The 18,228-nt window shown below is 43.0% G+C and overlaps 1 protein-coding gene across 1 annotated transcript in view; it reads left to right on the plus strand.

Annotated features, from left to right (window-relative positions):
- Positions 1–18,022, plus strand: part of LOC129132437 (ubiquitin-associated protein 1-like) — a 36,515-nt gene extending 18,493 nt beyond the window's left edge. Inside the window, exons 3-7 of the mRNA XM_077193196.1 lie at positions 4,087–5,013; positions 13,053–13,088; positions 13,522–13,719; positions 15,164–15,265; positions 17,698–18,022. Coding sequence (XP_077049311.1) covers positions 4,087–5,013; positions 13,053–13,088; positions 13,522–13,719; positions 15,164–15,265; positions 17,698–17,838 — 1,404 coding nt within the window. The 3' untranslated portion in view covers positions 17,839–18,022. The remainder of the gene's footprint in view (positions 1–4,086; positions 5,014–13,052; positions 13,089–13,521; positions 13,720–15,163; positions 15,266–17,697) is intronic.
- Positions 18,023–18,228: the final 206 nt, after the last annotated feature.

An 18,228-nucleotide genomic window follows, 5' to 3' on the forward strand; every position in this document is an offset into this window, starting at 1 on the left:
CTGAGGTTTCTCAGCTTCCCAGGAGAAAATCCTGGTTGAAGGGATTTTTCAGAAAATATGACTGTGACAGGCCAGTCACAATAGGATGTTTCTTCCACTCATTTCCAGTCAGGCTCACATCAGCTTCCACCAAAGTAAAATCCTGTGATCCCCCTATCACGCCAGTGATAGAGACAGATTCTGACCCCACGTCTTGATGGGATTAATGTGCTTTGCGCACCAGTATTGACCAAGGCTTTTTATTTTTGTGGTTCTGATGTGCCATGCCAATGAATCCACACAGTCCAGAAAACACAGTTTTCCCTAGCTTCTACCTGGCCAGAGGCAGGGCCCCTCTAAGCCTGGTTATCCCTCTTTCCTTGGGCATATGTCTTAGAGGTTCCTTCAAGGGGATTGGACATGTCATCATCATACCTGGCAGTTCAGCTATGGGCAACTGCAGCTGCTTTCCTTTTGCTGGAACTTCCTCTCTGAGTCTTGCCTTCCTTCAATTCATGTACCTGTTGGGCCAGAGCCCCAGTAGATTTTCCATCCCATCTCTTCATATTTTCTCCGCAATCACGCAGGAAGAACCACAGCTCAGCTTGTGGGGTGTACCTTCTCGCTCCATCTGGGGAACATCTGCATTGGATACCAGAACCTCTGATCTGCACTGCCGAGATTTGGAGAAGGTCTTCTTTAATCTCCTCTCTGAGCTACTTATGATTCACCTCTATCCTGTCTTCTAATTTCTGCAGACATATTTCCACCGCTGCGATTCTGGCATGTGTTGGGCCATGTACAGCATCTGCATATGCTTGGAGCTTCTTCGCCACATCAAGCACAGTCTCATCCCTGTCATCCCACTTCATTATTGCTAAAGCAGAAGCATATTCCTGTGGCCCAAGTCATACAAGTTTTCGCCACATCACAGATGTACATGGTACCAAGTCTGGATTCCTAGTTGTTATGTCATCTGAGAAGACAATCTCTGCCACTCCATTTCTCTCAGGTGTTGGATCCCTTGTTCAATAGTCTTCTGTGGCATTCACATTCTCTGAAAAAATTCCTTCGCCCAGGATTTTTCTCCTGGGAAGCTGAGAAGCCTCAAAGAAAAGGAAAACATTTCCTATCTCATTTGCTTCTCCTCTGTTTTGCTCATGTGGAATGTGTTTGCAGTTTGTTTACCCACAGGTGATTGTTTCATTGGATTCTGGTGTGAGTTGTTTTGACTCTTTGGCCAATCGGGGCCAAGCTGTGTCGAGACTCTGGAAAGAGTAATGAGTTTTCATTATTATCTTTTTAGCATTTAGTAAGTATCCTTTCTGTATTCTTTAGTATAGTATAGTATTCTTTAATATAACATAGTATTGTAAAATAATAAATTAGCCTTCTGAGAACATGGAGTCAGATGCATCATTCCTGCCTTCGTCGGGGCAATCCCAGCAAATACAATAGTCTTCCACTGTGTTTGCTGCATATAGAGATTGTCTGCACACAGGTATCTTTGTGTTACACTTTCCAAGACCCATGCCCAGTCGCTGTGAGGATTAGCCCTCCTCATCATTCCTTGGTCGATGATGGGATCATGGGACAGGGATCCCAAATGCCTCACTTCAGTGACATCCAGAATTGTAGCCTCACCTGCAACATCCCAAAGACAGACCAACTAATTATGGATTCATCAGGTCATCGACTGTAATCCTTACTTAGGCCCCGAAGGTCCTTCAGGGAAAAGGACTCAATATTAGCTTCTGATCTTGTGCCAGTTGCTTTGACTCCTGATTTTATGTCAGGAAGTGTTAAGGCTCCTTCTCCTGCATCATCATCATCATCCTCCACTGGTCAATTGGTCTTGTCTGTGCACTTTCCGCTCCTTGTGCTAGTAGCAACAGCCATTGGTTGAGGCTTATTGTCTGGTTTAGCTACTGGCTTCGTAACTGGGGTGTTGGCTGCACCTTGAGTGACTGGGGTAGCTACTGATTTATCTCCCTGCCCCCCCTTCCTCTGTCTGCTGCCCTACAGTATCTAGAAGTGTGCAATAAGCATAGGCCAGGGCCCAGCTTATTGCAATGATCTTTTTCTCCTTAGGGTCATCATGGCACTTCTCTTTCAGGTATTTCCCCACCTCAGCTGGGTTCTGAATTTGTTCACGTGGAAAGTCCCAGACTATAGGGTCAGAAAATTCCTTCAGGATTTGGCCCATATCCTCCCATTTCCCGCACCACCCAGGATTTTCCACGCCTGGGTCTACTCCTGGGTCAGGGGTCTCATCAGCCCATCTAGAATCTCAGCCCTCATTATAGAGAAGCTGCAGACTGTATAGAAGAAGCTTACCAGATTAAATACCAGAAAGATGGTGTCTTTAACATTCAGGGGAAACTGAACATTCTCCAATAGGGAGGTAACAGATTCAGAGGAGAAGAAGGAAAGCAAAGGCTGAAAAGCCTCATCCCCTGCTCCTCCCCTAACAAACTGGGTGCATAACCATAGGTATGAACCATTCATACCTGGAACAGACCCCAGCACCTTTATAAACTTCCTACAAGTCATTACCTCCAAGCCCAGCCTGTTAACTATTCTTATCAGTGCTCCTCTACTGCAAAAACTATGTATTAGGGACAATACCGGAGCTATTTCTGGATAAGAAAATAAACCTAGGGACCATAGACATATTAAGCCCTCAAAAAAACCTAGGGACCAGGAACACATGCAAGCCTTCACCCCGAGAGACATTATGAATTCAAATAACATGGCTACTAACTGCTCTATACCAACAGAGAGTAATTGCAACCAAAATACAATTAGAAAAGGTTTTTTTTCCACTCTCTCAAGCCACGTGTTGGGCGCCAAAAATTTTTCCTAGTTTGAGGCAAATTTGGGAGAAAACCTCCAAAAGGGGCCCCCCCAAGAAAACAAACCCACACGACCCCTCCCCCCCAACCGGTTCAGGAAGGATTTCCTCAGAGAGAAGTGGAAAAAAACCCTGTTTATTTAACAGGCAAAGCACTCCCCAACACAAAAAAATGAACAATACCAGATGACAAAACTCATTCACTGCTCTGAAGAGATGACAAATTCAGAAAATCTCTCTGGTGGGTGGTCACTCTCTTATCAGTCCCTCTGGCACTGGGAAAGGCTGCTGACCAGAGTAGGCCCTGGTAGGCTACAAAGTGCGAGCACTCGGTGTTTCCCCGGGTCTCAGTCTGGAGCAGGTTTGAACAGTTCCAAAAAAAGGGAAAAAAAACTGTCCAGGGAACTTCTGTGCCTCAGCTAGTTAATCTAACTAAACACCAACGGAGTGCCGTGTTCTGCCCCATCCATGCCCAGACACCACAGTGGAGGAGTGAGAGCAGGCTGATAACAGAACTCTGTGCTTCTTCTTCTCCCGGCCTTCGCTCTCAGAGCCAGTCTTGAAGGCACAGAATACAATATCCAGCATAAACAGAACACACAATTGGGGATGCAAGCATCATAATGTCACCCTAAGACATGGTGGCAGCGAATTCTTCCTGCGGTAGGAGCAACTTGACCATTTCCCTCCAATCCTAAGAGCAGGAGAGAGAGAAGAGCTGAGCCTAGCCCCTCACCCCTCAGCCAAAACCTCCTGGTATCTTTGCCCTTCCCAAAGAAAGCCCCTCATCTAAGAGGCTGCAGCTAGCTGCACCCCTTGCCCCCACTTTGGCCTCTTATTTTGTCTCTCTTAAGTACCAGTCATTATTTTCTCTTAGGCAACAGATGGGAGAAAATTCCCTGAGAGAAAGGAAAAAAAACCCCAATCTTTTAACTTCCAACAGATGGTCAGTAGCTCTACAGTAAAACTAAGTGTAAGAAGGAGGCAAAATATGATACTTTAATCTAGACTATAGACAGGTTTTAGTGCTAGAGACAAAATGAACTATTTCTGAGGTCTTTTGGTTTTGTCAGTCTGTAAACCTACAGACAAGATATTCTGGGAAACAAGAGGTGCTGGGAAAAATTTATGTCTGTCAATGGTAATTCATGTAGCTCTTATTCTGTTACTTATGTTGCTGTTAGAAGTAGTGGCTATGATCATGATATAATTTATCTTTTTTCTCCTTTCCTTTCCCTTCCACCCCTGGCCAGTATGACTTTTCACTGGAAAAGAAAACAATTGAATGGGCTGAAGATATCAAAAGAATTAAAGCTGCCCAGAGAGAAGCTGAACACAAGGCAGAAGAAGCAATAGCAAAATCAGAAGCAGCTTCAGAGGACATCACCAAAATGGGGTTCTCAGAGGGACCTTGCCCTGAAGTCACACCTCTTCCTATTAACCCCATCCTTGCTAGCCTGCAGCACAATAATATTCTTACTCCCACACCAGCAAACAGCAGTGCTGTGAAGCAAAAGGTTCTTAGTCCACCTCATCCAAAAGCAGACTTCAACCCAGCTGATTTTGAATGTGAAGAAGACCCTTTTGACAAACTGGAATTAAAAACTATCAATGATAAGGAAGAATTAAAAAATATCCTGGAAATTCATGTTGGAACTACTAGGCCAATTGTTGCCCAGGTATTTGATAATACTTTGCCCAAAGTAGAGTCTGAGTCTGTGTTGCAAGATGAGAAAGTTCTGACATCCATAGAAAGGGCTACATTGGACTTCAAACCCCTTCACAAACCAAATGGCTTTATCACTTTACCACAGTTGGGAAACTGTGAAAAGATGTCCTTGTCTTCCAAGGTGTCCCTGTCCCCTATCACTTCAGTGAGCAACATCAAATCCCTTTCCTTTCCTAAACTTGACTCTGATGAGAGTGATCAAAAATCATCAAAGCTTATGAGCACTTTCCACAGCACTACCTGTCTCCACAACGACACTTTTCTCAGCTCTTTGCAGACCTGTGCTCAGAGTAAAACCAGTGAACTGAATGGACACCATATGGTGGGTCTTTCTGCTCTAAATGAGGACAGTGGCATGGAGACATCAACATTATCCTCTTCATCCAGACTGCCTTCCCTGGCTGCATCAACAGTTTGTACAGAAGAATCATCTCAAAGCACAGCGATTATGGTAAACACACAGTGGATTAGAGTTGGGGTTGCTGGGGAGATGTGGAGTTTTGAAGGTGCAGAGACAGATGTTGCTTCTAAAATGTCCTGTGGTTTTAGGTTCATTTAATGGGAGAGATGTGTAGATCATGTGTGGTAGTTCCTCTTCATTTATGTTGCAAATTGATCAATTAAACAGCTCTTCATGTTGGCAGTTCTGAACCTCAGATTATTACTTCACACGTTCCCCTAAATCTGATATTTTTAGACCAGTTCTGGTGATTTTGCTTTCAGCTTTTTGGTACTTGTTCATAGTTGCACACCACTGAGATAAGCATATGAGATCTTTGTACAATCTTGTGTTTTGTCTTATCCAACTGAGATATATAAGATTCTGAACTGCTCTTAGGTTTTTAATTAAATCTCTTCTAGATTTGTTCTTCAGTTTGCTTATATATTAGCTGGAAATAATGGAAATGCCAGCTTTTCAAGGAATAGATGCAATCACAAATTAAAAAACACATGTGCTTTGTCACTTGGGAGAAAAAGTGCTTGCAGTTAACCTGGAGTGAAAGAATTGTCTTTTTTTTAACGTTTAATTTATTTATTTTCTTTATGAGATACTTTTTAAAATTTACTGTCCTCCTTGTAAAGGAGGGGGCAAGGATTGCTTTCTGAATACTAAAAGCAGTCTGGAGGAAAATCTTGGATCACTTATGTTACAGTTGGTTGCTGTACAGCTCTGAGACAGGAATTTCATGTTTCATTTCTTCAAACTGGTAGAAAGTTCCAAAATTATTTTGGGGACACAACTTCACACCAGTTATTGTCTAGGAATAAGAGCAGAAATTTGAGTAAGTGTTGAGGTTAGACCCCAGCTAGCAACGAAGCTCCAGGCAGCCACTCGGATTATTCCCCTGCCAGCAGGAATGGAGAGACAATCAGAAGCAGACAAGCAAAAAAGGCCTTGATGCTGTGCAAATGCTATTCAGCAATAACAAAAACATATCTATGTTATCAACATAGTTTTCTGCACAAATCCAAAACATACTAGTCCATACTAGCTCCTGTGAAGAAAATTAACTCTACCTCAGTCAAAACCAGTACATTCCACCCCTTATTCCTGTTTTGGTGTGAAAACACAGGTGTCTGCTAAGGAAGGCAGGAGACTTCCTTAAAATAATGTAAATCCCCTCCCTCCGAATTATTATAATTTTGAAATTAAGGAGCTCTCAGGCAAAGATATGGGCGTAGGAATAACAGTTCTTCATTAGGAAAGAAAACTAAAATAAAATAAAATAAAAATGCAGTAATACAAAACAATACTGACAGAGTCAGAATATGACCTGACACCCTGTTGGTCAGGGTGTTGGTAGCAGTCCAATTAAGTGGTCGCTGCAGTCCTCTTGGAGTGACAGATGTGGTTCTGTTGAAGCAGTGATCTTGTAGAAGGGTGTAGTTTTCTTCTGGAGAGCCAGTGGTGGTGTAGATGGGCCTGGTCTTCCTCTGGGAATCCAGTAGGAAATGGCTTCCTGTGCTGTTCCAAATCTCAGATTATATCCAGGTAGGAATGCTTGGCTCCTCCCCCTGAACAGACCATCATACAATGGGCTGATGTAATTTTATCAGTCATGCAGTGAGATTCAATGGCCAATTAACAGAAGATATTTCCCCAGAGAGAGGATTGGTTGTGGAAGAGATAAAGAAAGCTGCTCCACCTGGTTTTAACAGGCGGCCCAATTAACAGAAGATAACTGCCCCACCTCTAACAGAAGGCAATAGAATACACACCCCCAGCCATATCTTCCATTTCTATCCTAAGACAATCCACAGTGTTTACATAATGTGCAGGTCCTACACTATCCAATACAAGCTCATTAACCACCCCACTCCTTCCCATTCTTTGATATAATACACAGATATCATTCCCTTAGTCTGCAGGTCAGGACACTGCTGCTTTTAAGGCTTCTCTCCTCCATTGGTTCATGTAGTCAAGGACTTCTTTTTTCCTTGTCTCATGCTCTGCCAATAAGGATATTTGCAAAAGAAACTGGGAGGGGGTATAGCTGGGACAGGTAACTCAAACTGACCAAAGGGATATTCCAAACCTTAGAACGTCATGCTCAGTATATAAACTGCAGGGAGTTACCCAGAAGGGCAGCCAATCTGGGTTCAGGAAGGAAGGAAGGGGGGGGGTGTCTGGCATCGGTCAGCAGGTGTTGAGTAATTGCATTTTGCATCACTTGTTTTTTCCCTTTTTATTATCATTATCATCATTTGCCATTGTCGCTGTATTTTACTTTATTTTCAATAATTAAACTGTTCTTTTCTCAAGTTGCAAGTTTTACTTTGATTCTTTTCCCCATTCCACTGGGGCGGAATGGGAGGGGGAGGTTGAGCGAGTGGCTGCATGGTGTTTAATTTCCAGCTGGGCTTAAACCATGACACTGTTATAGTAATTCCAGTAACATACAATTCAAATAATGTCTGGCAACAATTTAAAGGTATATCCATTACAATCTCCACCCCTGGTCCTTTTGGGCCAGGTTATAGTGTTTAACATTGCAATGAACTCCCCTTGTTTCCAGCCTGGCTGCAACCAGGGGTTTCCTGCTAGAGTCCACCATTATTAGTGCCCATCATAGTCCTCTATGGCTGCAGGGAGACAGCTTCCTCACCATGTTCTGCACCACAGACTGCAAGGAATCCTTGTTTCCCCTCCTCCAGCATGGGGTCCCTCCCATGGGAGACAGTCCTCCACAAACTTCTCCAATATGGGTCCTTCCCATGGGCTGCAGTTCTTCACAAACTGCTCCAGTGTGGGTCCCTCACGGGCTCGCAAATCCTGCCAGCAAGCCTGCTCCAGTGCTGGCTTCTCATGGGATCACAGTCTCCTTTGGGTATCCACATGCTCCTCTGTGAGGCTCCTCCACAGGCTGCAGGTGGATCTCTGCTCCTGTGTGGACTCATCCATAGGTCACAGTCCCTTCAACTCTAGTTCACACTGGAGTTCCAGCCTGTTCATTACAGCAGCAGTGCCCTGGCAATCTGCCAGCCCAGGCATATCACCATTGCTGTTATCTAAACACTCCCAGGCACAATACAATGAGGTGATGAGTAGCACAGCACTACAGCAAGCAGACAAAGCAAAAACCAGCCACTAGTGAGCACTAGACTCTAAAACAGTCAGGCAAGCAAGCCCATGGCAAGCGCAGGACCCTGCCAATTAATAAACAGCACTAATAGCTATAAATTTGTCCTAGCACATTCCAATCAAATCTGTTATCTTGAACCCTTTGATCCCCATGTTGAGTGCCAAAAAGGACTGTTGTGGTTTAACTCCAACCAGTAACCAAGCCCCACACAGCCATTTGCTCATTCCCCTGCCAGTGGGATTGTGGAGAGAATTGGAAGGGTAAAAGCTAGAAAACTTGTGAGTTGAGATAGACAGTTTACTAGGGAAAGCAAAAGCTGTGTGCACAAGCCAAGCAACACAAGGAATTAATTCACTACTTCCCATGTGTTCAGCTATTTTACAGCTGTGAAATGACACATAACAGTTACTTGGGAATATAAATGCCATCACTCCAAATGTCTCCCCCTTTTCTCCTTCTTCCCCTGTCTTTATATACTGAGTATGATGTCATAGGGTATGGAATATCCCTTTTGTCGGTTGTGGTTAGATGTCCTAGCTGTGTCTCCTCACAACTTCTTGTGCATCCCCATCCTCCTCACTGGCAGGGTGGTACAAGAAGCAGAAAAGGCCTTGACACTGTGCAAACCCTGCTCAACAGTAATAATAAAAAGCCCCTCTATGTTATCAACAGTCTTTCCAGCACACAACCTTATACTAGGTACTGTGAAGAAAGCTAACAACCCCAGCCAAAACCAGCACATCAGTAAGCTTGTTATTTTTTTTCCCCAAAGAACCTAAGATCTGAACACCAGTACTCATGAAGCCTAGTGAAAGCTGTATGGTGAAATCCTCTAGCTGGCTCTAAAATAATCTGACTATTTCTGTCCAATATAAATGATGTTTCAGTGGTTCTGTGGCCTTACTGACATACTACAGGGTTTTGTGACACCATGTGCTCTGAAACAAGTGACACTGCTGCTCTCCTGCTCTCTCATCTCTTTTCAGACTTAGGTGAATGCATTATTGATTGTGAATTACAGTATTCTGACAACTAGTGTATTTTTCAGCACAGGAGAACAGCTGTTTATTGATTACTAGAACAAATTTAATACAGTAAACTTTGGCAGAAACAGCAGCATGCTGAGCAACTGCTCACTGTTACAGATCACAGGTTTGAGAGGTGACTATCCTCGTATGTAGCTCAGAAGTGAAAACTTGAAGTATGACACATCTCTAGTGGTTAATATGAAAGATCACTTACAACTAGATGACCACATTTTCACTCTTGACTATTCAAATCTCTGTGCTGGATTAGAACTTATTAAAGACTAGGAGCAAAGGTATATTCTCAAGAATGCTGTAAGGAAAGATACAAACTGATAAACAAACAAAAAATAGTTTTATTAGGAGAAGTAATCAAGATCTTAATTTGAAACTGTTTCTATTTTGGAAGTAGCAAACCAAGAAATAGGTATGCCAACAGAACTAGACTTCAGAATGTACTTGTTTCATATTTCCACAATATGGTCCCAGTGGCTGGAAAAGGACAGCTGAGTTGCAAGAAATTGAATCACAGAATCATTTAGGTCGGAAAAGACCTTTACGATCATTGAGTCCAACCTTTGACCGATCACCACCTTGTCAACTAGACCAGAGCACTGAGTGCCATGTCCAGTTCTTCCTTGGACATCGTTTTTAAATGTAACAAAATTTTGAAATTGTAATTGAAGTAAATGTAACAAAAGTCCTCAGAATGTGAAAATGATAGAAGGAAGTCACAGTCATCTCTGTTACTGGGAGTAGAAGGGGCATGTTTCCCTTCAAAAGTACACAAGAATAAGCCTGTCCTTTTTAGAAAGCCTCAGAACAATTATATGTCCTAGTGTATTTCCCAGTGGCTTTTATATAGAATTTTTTTTTTCTCACAAGGCTAGAAATTGTAACTTTGGGTTTGGAGTTTCCACTGGAGTTTATGCTTTACCAGTGAATTTGATCTAGGGTTCTTTGGATAGAAATAAACTTGTGATTTCTCTGAGACTGCATTGATTCTGTTCTGAGTGGTCCTTTCTCCTCAGTGTGTTTATGGTGGGTTTTTTTTTTGTCTTGGTTGTTTGGTTTTGTTTGGGTTTTTTTTTTTTTTGAAGCTCACTAGTTTGCTTTTTGCAGCATTGGCAGAGGGAAGAAATGATTAGCGAAGTCAGCAGATTGGAATTAAACAAAGCTGATCAGAGACCTGATTAGTATGATGCATTTAAAGAAATCTGGTTGCTGGAGAATGGGGCATTCCTGGTAGACCATTCAGAATATATATTGCTGTAGTAGCATGATGCATGTAGTCACACCAGCTGCAGACAGGGCTCCCGGCCTATAAAGTCCCTAAAAGTAGGCACAGTGTACAAGTACATACTGAAAGCAATGTATGTTTGCTTCTTGAAAGGCACTGAAATACAAGTTTGAGATGTAAGGGGGCATGACTGATGAATGACCAGTCCTAGCTTTGTCCCCCAAAATTCCTTTAGCTGTTTCCCTCCTCCACTGGAAATTGCTGACCTCAAACACAGGTTGTTAAGCTCAAATACATTGAGAAAGAGGAGTTGGTCCTGGAGTCTTGAATGTCTAGTTTAAGAAGCAGTCTTGGTTTTCCTGGCTGCAGCATTTATAACAAAGCATCATCCTTCAGTTTGATAACCAGCTGATTTCAGGGCTACTCTAGAACCCCACTTCAGTGTATCCCATATTCTAGTGCTTTTTGCTTTGGCAAAAGTATCTGGAGGAAGGGTGTGTGTGAAGAGCTTTGAACGCCTCTACCACCATGAGGACAGTTTCTTGCACAAACCAGTCCATCAGACCAAACATGATTTCTCGGGCTTTGTGTCCTAGAAGATAAATTATTACCCTGGAGATGAAAATGGGTAGAAATGCAGAACAAGGCTTTCCCTTCCCCCCCCCCCCTTTTTATTCTCTCCTTCCCTCCCCCAATAGATAGAATTTGCAAAAATCCTAACATATAGTCTCAAAATTGTTTTTCTATGAATAGGGTTTTTTTTGTTGTGGTGGATTTTTGGTTTGTTTGGGGTTTTTGTTTGTTTGTTTGCTTTTTTCAGTTTGGGCCCAAAGAAGGCTTTTCTGAAAGATGTAGACAAACTTTCAAGCAATCTATGTTGGCTTAAAAAGATATTAAGGAAAGGCAATAAACATAAGCCCTTGGTCCAAAGTAATTTCTTGCAGTCTTTTAAAATTTGATTTAAAATGCAGGAAGACTTTGAAATGGATTAATTGAAAAGGGCAGAGTTCTGATTTTGCACTGCTGTTATCTTGAGTAAAGTAATATAAAGTGGAGGGCTGATTCTGCCCTCTGGCAGCCTGGTTCTGCAGAAATGGAGGAGGTGTACAGCAAGGAACATTATCCAGCCTTGTTGGTGTACTGAGAATGGGACCAAGTTTTGGGCACTGGTAGAAAAATTGCATGCTCTTTTTAGCCAGTGTGCCATTTTGCTTGTATATGGTGGTGGTGTGGATAAGTGATTTAGGTCACTTAAAGAATCACCATCAAAAGTATTAGCAAAAGTGGTTTTAATATGAATTTATAAAAGTGCGATTTAACAAAGTTTGATGGCAAGGTTCACTCTATTACTTACTACATGGGTGAAATATACAAAAGAAAATCAAATTAGAATTTATTTAGAATCATTTACACAGAGACCAAAGATGCAAAAGGGTAAGAGAGACCCTCCTGTTGAGTCACAAGGTTCATAGTGGACCCCCTTGGTTTCTCAACTCCTGACAGAGCTTAGGTGCAGCTAGGTCCAATTTTAGTATCAGGCTTGGACAATGGTTTATGTCTAATGGAATTAGCTACATGGATTTCATTAGTATTAATTCAGCATGCTAACAGTCACTTGCCAAGGATCTGTTGTGAAATAAAGGGTAACCACCTCAGGGAAAGAATATCAAAAACTGAGAGACATCCCAGCTCAAGGGGAAAGTCACTGGTGTGCAGTCCAGTTGCAATTTAGAGAGAACTCAAATTGGACTCATCCAAAGATCTGTTGTTGATAAAAAGTGTCTTTGCCTCCAGGAGCAACCTTGAGAGGCATCCCAGCTCAAGAGGAGACAATTGCCCTGCAGCCACACTGCCTAGCAGGGAGAGCTCAAAGGTGGCTCACTTAGACTGTCATATATATGGCATAAAGTGTTTGGCTCGTTGTCAAATTGCATATGATGGGAAAAGTATGCATGAGACTTCTTAAACCCACAACTTTCTTTGGTCCTTGATAAATGCATCTTGGAAAAATCACACACAATTCATGTGTTAATTGCAAAATCATGTTCCAAGCTCATATGCATTGATGCTCTCTGCTCCTGTGTGTTTCATAGAACTGCAGCTCAGACCTTTACTTCCTTTGGAGCCTGTATCAAACTACTGCAGGTTTAGTTAAGGGGGTTGAGTGCATCCATCACAGGTGTATGAAATGAAGTGCTTTGAGAGTAGAAAAGAGGTATGTGTTTCTCTTACTCCTCATGGTGAAAAAAAATTAAGGAAAGTCTCTAGGCAATGATTTTAAAATTATCACTATCATTCAGCCAGCGTGTTACACTGAGCTTTGTGAACACATAGAAGTCACAGTGACAGAATAAAAAAGCTTACAATTATTATGAGAGGGGACACATCCTTCTTGACATATAATCTGTTTTTATAGAGTGTTGAAAGAAGAAATTATCCTTATGATGTCTATTCTATAACTTCACATAACTGTGTAATGTCTGCATCTCACATGTGGAAACCTGATCAGACCACAAGTCTCCCTAGTATAGTAGACTTATTCCCAGATCTTTCCCATAAAACCCTTCCTCCCCAGCTGTAGCAAATTCTGTTCACTGGTGCATAATGTTCATAGTCATCTTATTTGTGTGTTGTCCAACAGGTGCACCCAGACTACAAGGAAACAAAAATACTTATGGTAAGTTCCCAAATACCTGTGTGCTTGCATTGGATCATGTTTCTGAAAATCTCCAGAAGTAGTGTGCCTTTGAGTACAGAAAATCATAGGTGATGAGTAAACTGGGGGTAAAGGAAGCAATCTGCATGCTTCTGCTGAGGTACAGGGTTGACTATATCATATGGTTGGGCACTGAAAGGTTTTCATCCACTGGTGGGAAAGGATATATTGGAAAGAATCTGAGTTGCTGGTTGCTGTTTTGAGGGTTAAAAAAGTATGGTGGGAATCAGACTGTGCACTGCTTGGTTTCATCCAAACAGTGAGTAACTTCCCAAGGGCAGTCTAGAAAGCCTCTTGGATTAATTATATGGGGTATCCTGGTTCTGCACTAGCCAGAAACAGGATGAGGGGATGCAGATGACCATCACCTCAGCCTCTGGATTTTCCCCTTTAGGTAACACACCAAAATTTCCCAGTGTCTAAAGTGCCCAATAATATCAGCTGCACAAAGCTGTCAGGTGACCCTGCTCCTGAACTACAGCAGGCCCTCTCTGCTAGTGAGAGGCAGTGCATAGAGACAGTTGTCAACATGGGATATGCGCCTGAGGACGTCCTGAAAGCCATGAAGAAGAAGGGGCAGAACATAGACCAGGTAAGAGCTTGTGCAGTGGGGAAGAAACCCTTGATTGGATGCTGATTCTGCTGAGAAACAAACCTAGGTTTGCAAAATGTATAGGGAGAATATATTTATTCTAACAAGGGGTTGCAGCCTGTAACTGTCGTGGTGTTAGCCACTAGAGAAGTTGTCAGCTAGTAATAAAGGCTCCCAAAACCAAATAAAAGAGTGTCCACACTTGTTTCTGATGAGAAACTGAGTCAACCATACCTGTGGGTGCTGGGTAAGAGCTGCACTGAGCTTGGGATGGGCCCTTAGCTCCATGTCAAGCTGGTAGAGGTACTGGGCCTTCCCAGAAGCCACAAAACCATCCAAAGGAAGCTTAGCATGGCTCTATGCCATGCTTAGTGCCATATGACAAAAAAACAGCCAACTTCCCTTGTTCTGAGCATGGGTTGCAATGCTGATGTCTATACTTGTAGAGAGGGATTTTGCCCCTGCAGGCTTACATCCCTGAAAGCCTCTTGCAAGGCACGACTGACCAACTTTCTTTAAGTGTGCTGTGTTGCTTCCTGCCTCATTGTGTTGCCTCAAACACTTGCTAAAACCAGGTCATTGAACATTAAGTGCGACAGGGTGAGGTGTGGCTCTGTGTCTTGGATCTGCTTCAAGCATTTTAAAGCAGAAAGAGTGGGGCCAAACTTTCTGTGTGGGAAACCTTTGGTGAACTGTGTGCAGAGCATTGCCTGGCAGGACTGTGCCTGTTGCCTGGGGAGGAGGAGCGTCCCAGTGACTCCTTGCGGAGCTGATCTGCTTGCCCACTACCTACATATCAAGAGTGATTTAAGCTGTGTGCTGGAGTGAACTGTAGTATGAAATGAAAAAACTGTCCCTTGGGATGGTGGTTTTAAATCCTGCTGTATTTTCAAGCTGTGTTATTTTGTGGACCTAGCATTACCTATCAGACATTTCCCCCACCTCTCAAAATTGAGGACAGATAAGAAATTTGGCAGTGGTTTCTGTGCATGTGAGCTGGGATTTGCAGCTCACTCACTAGTATGCTGAATTGATCTTTAAAGGCTGAATGCTTTCAGATTGCATTAGCTCTTGTGACTGACTGAGAGAAAGCTAAAAGCTGAGACATCTTGACTGTTGAATCTACAGTTTCATCTTAAAAACTTGTAGTATAAAAAGCACAGTTAAACTTCTAAAAATTGGCTTGTGAGACTGTTTTGACTAGAGCAGATGATGTTCAGAGCTGGTGGGAGAACACAGGAGGACAAAAGAGCTCATCTGCTTTCTCTGAACAATTTCTTGCATAAAGACTGTCTCAGATCTACTAGGAAGATTTTTATCTGAGTTCCTGGTAAAGCCTGGGGTAAAGTCATGCTGAGCACCTCTGCATGTACAAAGACGGTATTCAGCCATGTGTTGCAGATGCTGCTCTGCAAGCTTAGTTTCTTCTCTTCATTTCCCACAGGTTTTGGATTACCTGTTTGTACATGGACAGCTTTGTGAGAAGGGCTTTGATCCACTTCTTGTTGAAGCAGCTTTGGAAATGTACCAGTGTTCAGAGGAGAAGGTGAGGACACAATGTGTACAGGAATAGAGACAACGTGCAGTTCCTCTGGCTGATGTAATTCTGGCTTTTGCAGTAATTCCACCTTGCTTCCAAAACTGACTGCTGAAGGGCATTCCTGTTGTGATAAAGTGACTATCTGTTAAAGCATTAGAATTATACCATGTTCCTTTATCATTCTCACTTGTGTGTATTTTTATGGAGACAGGATTTTTTCAAGACCCTGCTTATTCTGGTTGCAATGTTTTGAACCCAGAGTTCTCTTGTGGGCGAGGTGCTTGGTACAGAAACAGTCAATTTCAGAAGCAGCAAATTATCTTTTAAAACCTGCCAGCCTCCCCTGGCTGTGAAATTTTTTAATTGTTTGGCTGTTTTACAAACACCAAAAGTACAGAGACAGGAGCAAGTAGCCAGCTCAGAAGACAGCAGGATCTTTTAAAGTTTGGCTGTCTGTTGTGTGCCCAGTTATTTTATGAAATCTTTAGATATGCAACCCAACCCCCCAGACATAGAATGGTTTGAGTTGGAAGGGACCATAAAGATCATCTAGTTCAAACCACTCCCCCTTCCCCCATAGACAGAGACATCTGAAAGGTGCTCAAAGCCCTAACTTTTCTTGGCAACCTGTTCCAGTGTCTGACCACCTTCACAGTAAAACATTTCTTCCTAATATCTAACACAAACCTACCCTCTTTCAGCTGAAAGCCATGCCCCCTTGTCCTATCACTCCATGCCCTTGTAAATAATAATTTTCCAGCTGTCTTGTAGCCCCTTTAGGTATTTGAAGGCTGCTACAAAGTCTTCCCAGAGCCTTGTCTTTTCAATGCTGAGCAATCCCAACTCTCTCAGCCTGTCTTCATAGGAGAGATGCTCCACCCCTCTGATTATTTTCATGGCCTCCTCTGGACTCGTTCCAACAGGTCCACATCTTTCTTGTGCTTGGGACCCTAGATCTGAATGCAGTACTCCGGATGGAGTCTCACCAGAGCAGAGGGGGAGAATCACCTCCCTTGACCTGCTGCTCACGCTGCTTTTGATGCAACCCAGGATACACTTGGCTTTCTGGGGTGCAAGTGCGCACAGCTGGGTTATGTCTAGCCTCTTATATACTAGCACCCCCAAGTCCTTCTCAGCAGAGCGGCTCTCAATATATTTATCCCCCAGCCTGGATTGATCCCAGTGTTTGCCCTGACCCAGGTTCAGGACCTTACACTTGGACTTGTTGAACTTCATGAAGTTTGTACAGGCCCACCTGTCAAGGTCACTCTGGATGGCATCCCTTCCCTCTAGTGTGTCAACTGCACCACACAGCTTGGTCTCATCTACTGAGGGTGCGCTCAATCCCTATCCATGCCACCAACAAAGATGTTAAACATCACCGGTCCCAATACCAACCCCTGAAGAACACCACTCATCGCTGGTCTCCACTTGGACATTGAGCCCTTGACTGCAACTTTTTGAGTGCGACTGTCCAGCCAATTCCTTATGCACCGTGTGGTGCACCCTTTAAATCCATGTCTCTCCAGTTTAGAGACAAGGATGTCATGTGGGACAGTGTCAAATGCTTTGCACAAGTCCAGGTAGATGATGTCAGCTGCTACTGATGTCATATATATGCCTTCTTGCTTTTCTTGGACTTTGTGATGTGCTTGCAAACAAAGGAACAACAGTGTGAAGATGGGAGCAGTGATGTAGTTCAGTAAATGAATTTGCTACTGGCTTAACCCCAAAACTGGAAATGGCTGATCTCCTGATCGTCCATCTCAACCAATTTGATTTTGGTTTGATTTTGTCATCATTTGGCATCCCTTCCCCCAAAGTGGAACAGAGGTCCTGTAAATCACAGAGGATTCATAAAAGTCTGATCAGTCATTCACTTCTTGTTACTTTATTTTTTTTTAAATTCAGGGAGGATTTGTGGTTTATGTTGGTAGTATTGTAAACAGTGTGTCCAATAGGATTTGTGCTAATCCCACAAGTTTGTCCTAGATCTGAAGAGCCATTTGATATCAAGGACTACTGTGCTGTTCTCAAAGTCAACGTAACTTTAAAAAAATTCAGATGCAACAGTAGTTAGTAGATGTGGGGGAGCATGGTGACATTAATCTGAGTCTGTTAAGCCAGGCTGATAAATTTCCTACTGGGAGAGACACCCCCGCAGACTGAACTTTGGTGCCCTTTGATGAAGAGGTGTTTGGAAATGCAGGCCTGCAAACCCAGGGAACTGAAGGTGAGGCTCCTTGGGCTACTGCACCCAGAGCTCTGCCAACTGTGGTGTGAGCAGACTTTCTCCAACCATTGGAATGGGCTGTACTTGGGGTGTAGAAATCCACCCTATGGGGTGCCCAGTCACTGAAGACTGGCTGTGTGCTAAACTTCCACTGAGCACTGATCCTCTTTTCTCTTGCAAATAATGGACTGTCTATGTCTTTCAGATGACAGAGCTTCTCCAACTAATGAGTCGATTTAAAGAAATGGGCTTTGAACTAAAAGACATTAATGAGGTCTTATTACTACATAACAATGACCAACAGAAGGCTTTGGAAGATTTGATGGCCCGTGCAGGAGCCAGCTGAAAACATAGTACTGGATTCTCATCATGCAGCAGAGCAAGACCAGGGTGACCTAATCTCAGCAAGGAGTTTGGCTTTTTGCATATAAGGGAGAATGTCTGAGCAAGCCCACCCATGTGCATCACTCCAGCATTTCTCTTTCCACTGAAAGCCAACTTTCTTTCTTAAATTAAAATTTTAAAGTGTCCTTTCCTAAGTTTCCTTTTTTCCAGCTTGGCCACAGAGAGTTTAGACTGTCCAGTCTCTACTGGAATTGTACATAGGTAGAGATGGGGTAGTTTCTCCCACTCACATTTGCACAGGAGTTGAACAGAACATTGTTGGTTCTGAAATTAGGATTCTTTGGTTCTTTGAAGCTGCTTTCATGGTGTCTGCTTGTACTGAATTACTTGA

This window comes from Agelaius phoeniceus, chromosome W (genome assembly GCF_051311805.1).
Source record: "Agelaius phoeniceus isolate bAgePho1 chromosome W, bAgePho1.hap1, whole genome shotgun sequence".
Lineage (NCBI taxonomy): Eukaryota > Metazoa > Chordata > Aves > Passeriformes > Icteridae > Agelaius > Agelaius phoeniceus.